This window comes from Juglans microcarpa x Juglans regia, chromosome 3S (genome assembly GCF_004785595.1).
Source record: "Juglans microcarpa x Juglans regia isolate MS1-56 chromosome 3S, Jm3101_v1.0, whole genome shotgun sequence".
Classification (NCBI taxonomy): Eukaryota; Viridiplantae; Streptophyta; class Magnoliopsida; order Fagales; family Juglandaceae; genus Juglans; species Juglans microcarpa x Juglans regia.
In genome coordinates, this window is record NC_054599.1 from 19,988,450 (window position 1) to 19,996,776 (window position 8,327).

The window sequence follows — 8,327 nt, forward strand, 5'->3', positions numbered from 1 at the left end:
TTAGTGATCTTAGACCCCTTTTTTTCATGTAATATTAGTGATCTTGACTTGATTTAATTTGTCAAACCCCAAGTACACATGTAGTTGCTTGAGACCCAAATTGATTTCCTTAAACGGATATTTTGAAGAAAAATAAATATCTTAAGTAGATATTTTTATATGAATATATAATCATTATTAGATAGTTTTAGATAAAAAAAAAATAATAATAACATTCTGACTGTATATATATCACATAATTATGTCAAGATTGGTGATCATAAAGATAATTTTAATAATTTGATATTTTATGGTAAATACACAATTCCAATAAATTTGTTTAATTTACTCGATGAAAAAATCAACTTATTTTGCATTAATGGGCCAAATTCAGTCTACAAATCAATTCATTAATTAAAAAGATCAAGTAATTATTCGCAAATTAAAACCATTAATAATATTCACATAAATAGTATTATTTGAGCCATTCGTGTACGCCTAGCTTATAAGCATGTTTCAATGGTCGCGTAATAGGTCACTGTACTGAAACGTCTGGATCCAATCAAAACTACAATGGATTTAATTGGTACGTATTAATTAAAAAGAGGCTACATTTGGACCGTGAAATTGAATTTGGACCATGAAATTGGCCGCGTTTTCTGTGAGAGAAATGTTATAACTATCAAGAAATTAATAAAATAAATTTATAAATAAACGTAATTTCGTGTAATTTATTTAATTTATTTTATAATAAAAATAATTTTATTATACGACTTACCGCATTAACTTTAGTCAGTTGTAAGTTTATTTTTATATAACATCTTTGTTTCTAAAGTATTTTATTTTTTAAGAAATTGTGATACCGCCTAAAATTAATCTATAGAAAACAAATCCACCAACACATATTCCCGATAATTCTTACCGATTCAATTTTTTTTGTTATTAAGTAAGTGTTTTTAAATAATATTGTAAATTTTTTTTAAATATTTAAAAATTAAAAAAGTCATTAAAAAAATAAAATAACATTCTCGGTGGACAGTGTCGGAAGCCACTCTGGGTCGCTTTAGCACTGCATGCCCCAAATCTATTTCCTTTAATCTCATTTCCCTGCCTATCTTTTTATTATATTTATTATTAAGTCAGATGCTTAATTAGATATACTTAATAAATATGTCACGTCAAGATTCTAAATTATTAGGTGGAAATCAAAATGAAAGTAGAATTGAATTAAATAGTAATAAAAAAGGTAAATTACGAATAAATATATGAATAATACAAAGAGAAATTATAGTTACAATTATGAGTGCACAAGCATCGTATAATTATTTTTAAAAAAATAAATAATTATGGGATCTATATGAAAAAAATAATAATTTTTTAATAGTAGACTCCACTTTTTTTCAAAACGATTACATGACACTTGCGTACTCTACGATTATATGTAACATTACTCTAAAATGATCAGTACTCTCCACACTCAGAAGCTTTTATTTTTACTTTTTGAATTGCCATTGGATCATATTTGAGACTTAGGACTTATATTTTGGATATACAAAATTTTTAAAACTTTCCGTAATTTTATTTTCAAATTTCAATCAAATATAAAATATTTTTTAATTTTTAATTTTTCATCTAATCATTACCTAATTATTATTAAAACACAAAATAAATCTTCAATTATAAAATTATATTCAAACAATTTTTTAAATTTATAATATTTTTATTCAACCTTTTTTCGTCTCATATTTTCCAAAATCTAATAAAATATCTTCACTTAAACATTTCATTATTATTCACAAAATTTTGAGATACTCCAATTAGTATCCAAACATGCCCTTAATGTACGTGTGGATCCATATCATTAGTACCCTAACTAATTGATAGTTCAAATAACATAATCAGTGAATTATATTATTTTGATCGTAATGAGGTAGTGGCGGGGCCACGTATATGGATGCAATTTAAAGAAATGAAGGAGGAAGAGTTGGGTAGGTTAATTTAAAGAAAAATTCTTCTCATCATCAGTTACTATTCATTATCTCACACTTTACATTCTATAAAAAAAATTGTTAAGTATTGGGTGTAGGAGTGAATAGTAGTTGATGTATAACATTTCTCTAATTTAAAGTACTATCCTTTTTCATATTATAAGTAAAGTTAAGATTTACTTGATTTTTGGATGAAAGATATTATTTTTGTCGTAAATTTTATTATCCGATCATAGTGTTAATATATCTCATTCTAAATAAATATTAATAATATAATTAAATGAAAATAAAAATGTTTCTTTCCAGATATCTTTAATAGGATGCTGTTACCATGTCGTTCATGTGTGTACCGTTTGGACGTGTCTCATAGTGTATTTGCACTTTTTATTATTTATTTTATATATTTTTTAAACATATTTAAATATTTATAAAAAATATAAAAATTCATTAATAATTATTTATTTAATTATTAAAAAATTAAAATAAATCAGGAGAAATCCAATGGCATAATATCATTTTCCTCTCTAATGCGAGACTCACTCGTTTACTCATGCGCGTGGGGCCTCCGCCACTCCATGCTCAAATAACAGCCTCCCGTGCCATTTTTAGACATGACGGCGATTTTCTTATTTTATCTCTTTTCTATTCATCTCTCTCTCTCTGATTACAATACGCTTGACGAGACAAAGCTTTCAAGAATACCATCAAAAAGTTCGTAACTAGCTACGCGTCCTTTCCGGACCCGAGGGAACGTCAAAACCCTGGCTAATTAACTTCTCCCCCCCCTCTCTCTCTCTCTCTCTCTCTCTCTCTGTCTCTCGTCGGAATTCAGCTGAATTCCCACTTCAAATCCGATTTTCGAACACTTGGAATAAGAAGATCATTTTTTGGATTATGGACGATGGAGATCAATCCGATACAACGATCGTGTTTGCCGGTGACTCAAGCTGGGCTCTCAGGTCTAACTCCGATGGAGTCTACTTCTTCACCAACCACCGAGAAAGCAGCATATTCAGTAAGTTCAACTGGAATCTTCATCCGGATGATCAGAACCGGAATCTTCATCCGGATGATCAGAACCGGAATATTGGCTTATACGATGGATCTGATTTGGAGGGAGGCTTAGGATTCCCGGACGTCGATAACAAGTGCAACAGCGCCTTGCAAAGCTCCGACCCGCCCCTTCTAGTTGGTTCAGACAGCAAAGCGGGTGGAACCGCAGCCCCGAGCAACCCTTCGGTGTCTTCCAGCTCAAGCGAAGGTCCGCCGGAGAAGTCCACGGGCTCCTGCAGAACACCACCCGTGAAACCGTGAGTTAGGTTCCGTGAATACATATACATATACATACATCACTCCATGTAACATACCTAATTCTCACTTTAACTCGATTTGGCATGGTTAAATCAAAATGGCAGGCTTTGAGTTCTAGATTAATAGGGGAAGAAAGAAAAGATTCCATATCCAATTACTGTAGGTTTTCTGTTTGGAGTCAGGAGGGAGCCAGTGCAACTCCGCTCCGTACCATCTAGATACCACCAACTTGTTCATGCAAGCAAGTTGGGTCTAGGTAGGCCCGTACGTAGCCTCACCGAAAACTTGGGGTCTTCTACCGGGAAATTGTACAAATTTCAGGGGCCTTTTGGCACCACCGCTAGCTATTGCAGCAGGAATGACTTGCCATCACTTTTTGTTTGTTCAGTTTTCATTTTTTTTCTCTTGGCAAATAATAATGAAAAAGGATATTTATAATTTTAGAACGTGTAAAATTATAAACTTCGCATCCCTTTGAAAAAAAAATTAATATAAGATTTATATGAAAAAATTAATATTAATTTAATAATTGATGTCACACTATTTAAAAAACGGTGCGTAAGACTTAGACATCCCAAAACTATTACTCAATAATAACGTTTCCTATTTTTACAACCTAATACTCATCACTTTGCTTTAATTATGTAGAGTTTTTTTATTATTATTATTGTTCTTCGTTCATATATTTCCTAAAGTACCTGTCTGCATTGGACGGACATAACGCTTCTCTAGAGGAACTCTGTGTTAGGTTGCTGTTTCAAATTAGGTGGGACTAATTTATGTTTACACATCATCGAGATCATTTATTTTTAGCAGCAAATTAATTAAATGTAGCTCCAATTAAGTACTCTAAGAATGATATAATACTAATTGTAGATGATCTTACAAAATCAGCATTCGATCGTTTCAAATGCATGCATGATTATTGTAAAGGAAATATTTCATATGAATCCTCAACAAATGCTTGCATGCCTCTTAGGTAATATTATTGTCTTTCTTTTCTCATTTTTCTTCAGTTGCATGTTTCTTAATTAAGATCTGAATCCTCAAGTACAAGACAAAATAATATCGTTAATATTTTATTAATTCCCTGTTGAAGAAATTTCATATGAAAAACATCATTTGAAAACAGTAATTTGATGTACGTACATGAGGTGAATTACAGACGATATATTGGGATATATATATATATATATAAGTTTCATGATCATGTTATTATAAGTTGACAACATGCATCGATCGCATGTTCCTCCTTATAATTCATATATATGTTTTCTTTTTTCTTAATATATACTAGTAATGCTTCACAGCTTGTCTATATATATTTTAATTGTAGATGAAATATTTTGTAGGAATAAGGTTAGAAAGAAAGGGCAAAAGCGAGTCCAGCAGCCACGTTTTGCGTTTGTGACGAAGAGTGAGGTTGATCATCTTGAAGATGGCTACCGATGGCGCAAATATGGACAGAAGGCTGTTAAAAATAGTACATTTCCTAGGTGGGTCATGTGTAGCTTATACTTCGATCTCTTCAGTTAAAGAAATAGAAAATTTTCAGTCTTTCCCATGTCTTATGTTTAACTCTCGTTATTTTATAATTCATTAATGAAACAAAAATAAATTAATTAAGATTTCCGTTTACAAATTAAAGTACTTCCTATTTTCCTACTTATTAATGTTATCGTTTCTAACTTGTTCTCTGTTTATTTCAGTTTATAGATTTTGTTATGACTTCAGTTTTTATTAGGTCCAAAATATGATCATGAACCCTTATCTTCTCATGAGAAGATAAACACTTGTATTGCATTCAATATCCCATCACTTACCTAGCTGATGCACGGGACGTAAATGCATGCAGGAGCTACTACCGCTGCACAAATAGCAGATGTACGGTAAAGAAGAGAGTGGAACGCTCATCTGAAGATCCCACTGTCATAATAACAACATACGAAGGCCAACACTGTCATCACTCAGTACTTGGATTCCCCCGATCAGGCCATGGAGTCATTAATATTCATGATGATCAGAACTTTATAAGTAGTACTACTAGCACTACTGCTGGGCAGTTGGGCGCAGCTCTTCCGGTCTCACAATTTTATTATCCAAAAGTTCTTCATGAGTTACCTAAAGATCAAAATCCTTTTAGCACGATACAGTACAACTACTCGACTCATCATCATCAACAGAGCATACCACATCATGAAGTTGGTAAAATATCCCATGCATTTCCCGAACCGATCCCACTACAGCTGGCTCCTACTGATGAAGGACTACTTGGGGACATGGTGCCTCCTAACATGCGCAACAGATCATAAGAAATTAGGTACGTACGTAATACCGTATCATGTTCTAATTCTGACAATTTCTTTCTATCTAAAGTAAATATATATATATATGGTACTACTCTCAATATTTTAACATGCATGTGTGAATTTAGTTTCTTTATAAACCTATATATTAATGTGCGTTTGTATCGGGATACTGAGTAGCTAGCTGCGTCTTTGAGAGAGAGAGAGAGAGAGAGAGGGGGAGAGAGAACCTAGAGAAGTGTACGTACCGTTTAAAATGTTCATACGTTAGGCCAGTTTAGAACCTTGAGAGCACTTGTCCTTCGTACATTTAATTCGTAGAATAACGCCCGCCCGCGGCCTACGTACCAAAGATTTACATTTTTCAGTCTTATTCACATGACAGTACGTGCAATAATTTCCTAATTGGCTTTACGAATCATTCCTTAAATATGATTCATAGAAAATGAGTGTGTCGGTTAAAAGTTTTCTACCCCATATCCACGTGGCAGACTTTGAGCTAGCCAACGAGTCATTTAAATGACTATTTTATTATTTGTTTTTGTTTCGGTTATTACTGTAATAATTACAAGCATCATTATTATTATGACTCTGATCATTGTGTTTATATCCAGCTTGCCAGCGCGAGATGCTTAAAGAAAACTTAAAATAGAAAAGGAAAGAAACTACAATGCATTGAAATGATTAACCTAACCGACTACAATTAGAAAATTGCTTCACTGCTGTTAATTATTGTCTACAAAAATAATTATTTTTTATTAAAATAAATATATTTATACTGTAAATAATCATTCCCGTTAAATTATAATGTCATAAATACTCATATTTTTTTAACGCAGTTTTATTTCTCATATTTAGGTTTACTTCTATGTTTGAAAAATCTTTAGCCTTTTTTGTGGACCGATGTCAGTGCGAGATGCTTAACAAACCCTTAAAATAGAAAAGGAAAGAAATTACAATCCATTGAAATGATTAACCTGGAAGTTGACCTGTTCCTCATCATGTTTAGGTTTACTTCTATGTTGAAAAATCTTTTGCCTTTTTTTGTGGACCGCTGACGTCTAACATGACATAACCCCATTCAACAGCATCATGAACTATATATGGGTGACCTTTGCTAGTCCTTAGAACAATTACTTGTATTGGAGAACTGACGAGAGCCATCCACGTGTAGTAATGGATATAGCATCATGCATGGCAGGACATGAATGCTATGCTAATTCTGATTATGATACATGAATAGTACTACAGTACGTGAACTAATTCATATAATTTTCTGATTAATTAATTTCTGTAAATTTATCCACTACTACTTTTGTAAAAGGGCTGTGGTTGGAAATATTAAAATATGAAAAAAAAAATAAAACAAACACTGAACATCATGATCAAGAGCTCTATAATAACTGGCCAGGTGAATGTACATGTTGTCAAAGACTCAAATGACTGATTTCACATTAATAGAACAGCTTTTACGATTATTTTTTTATATTGATATCTCAGTACTCATATTTTTTAAGGATGATGATGATATTGATGAAATCATTAACTATAGAGGACGTAGCTGGCGTGATGTACATGGGTGATTAATATCCCAAACTGACACTATAGAGAGTCAAAAGATCAACTTCATGAGCTGTTGATATACATATTATAAGTACTGCAAACCCGATCTTTCTCAAATTTCTATCTCGAATTTCAGTGATTAAACACTGGCGATTTGTACGCGCGTACAGGCCAGGTCACATGCATGCAGTACGTAGATGGAACAGAGCCAGCGGACAGTACTATATCCATCTTCAAATAATTAGACATTATAATGACAAAAGCAATTTTCATTGCAGTAGTTAATGAAACCAGCTTTCATCCCCAAAACCTTTATTTATTTATTTATTTTTTTCCTGTCATACATTTAACGCCTACATGCATGCATATTCATGGGCGTACGTACGTACGTACCAGGGATTGATCATAAATAATAGATCATGATATAATTTGTTTCAGTTTTGAAGATGATGATAATACATTAATATGTATATAATCTCTTTCAAAACGGCTGTATAAATAGCGTAACTTGTTTTTTCTTTTATTAAATTAGGTTTTCATGAGCTTCCATCGATCTTATATAAGAGTTAAACATAGATCATGTGAACCTTAAACCATCTTTATTCTAACGACTCTAGTTTTTGTTATGGAGAATGTTTTAGCCAAAATAAATTTCATAAAAATAAATCAACACAATGATATAGTTTGATACGGTAGATCAGATTATAAAATTATTTTTATTATAAAGTAAATATTATGTATAAGAAGACATATCAAATTTCGTATTTATTTTTATGAAATCTTTTTATAATTACTTTCTTTTTTTATAAGTTTTATTATATATCAGCCACTATTTCTCTCCATATTTCATATCTGATTTTTTTTTATAGAGTGTCGGATATATTTTTATAGGATGTAGGATATAAAATAATAAATAGTGACTAATGAATAAAATTATTCAAGAATTAATTTAAAAAAATAAAAAATCATTAAAAAAAGGCAAAGTCGGCTACACATCTGAACTCTGAAGCAACATCAAAGTTGACGCGAGCAACCGGTCCGACCACTGGTCCAGTTCTTTTTTATCTTTTCTTAATTTACAGTACTATTTCAGAGTTCTCACGTAAGAATTCCCAAACGAGCTGTGGCCAAAAAGCAGCCAAATAGAGCGGCTACTTTTACCATATAAAGAAACGGTGAA

The 8,327-nt window shown here is 31.8% G+C and overlaps 1 protein-coding gene across 1 annotated transcript; it reads left to right on the forward strand.

Annotated features, from left to right (window-relative positions):
• Nucleotides 1-2,603: 2,603 nt before the first annotated feature.
• Nucleotides 2,604-5,806, forward strand: LOC121257112 (probable WRKY transcription factor 57). Its single transcript, XM_041158005.1, has 3 exons — nt 2,604-3,277; nt 4,631-4,774; nt 5,134-5,806. The coding sequence occupies exons 1-3, from the start codon at nt 2,862-2,864 to the stop codon at nt 5,588-5,590; spliced, it is 1,017 nt and encodes a 338-aa protein (XP_041013939.1). The 5' UTR covers nt 2,604-2,861; the 3' UTR covers nt 5,591-5,806.
• The last annotated feature ends 2,521 nt before the right edge of the window (nt 5,807-8,327 follow it).

What these genes read in the sequence shown, in the direction of transcription:
- LOC121257112 (XM_041158005.1), top strand. Translation starts at nt 2,862, where the DNA reads ATGGACGATGGAGATCAATCCGATACAACGATCGTGTTTGCCGGTGAC. An exon ending in AGAACACCACCCGTGAAACC is followed by an intron (nt 3,278 to 4,630) that starts GTGAGTTAGGTT and finishes AATATTTTGTAG; the next exon opens with GAATAAGGTTAGAAAGAAAG. An exon ending in AAAAATAGTACATTTCCTAG is followed by an intron (nt 4,775 to 5,133) that starts GTGGGTCATGTG and finishes AAATGCATGCAG; the next exon opens with GAGCTACTACCGCTGCACAA.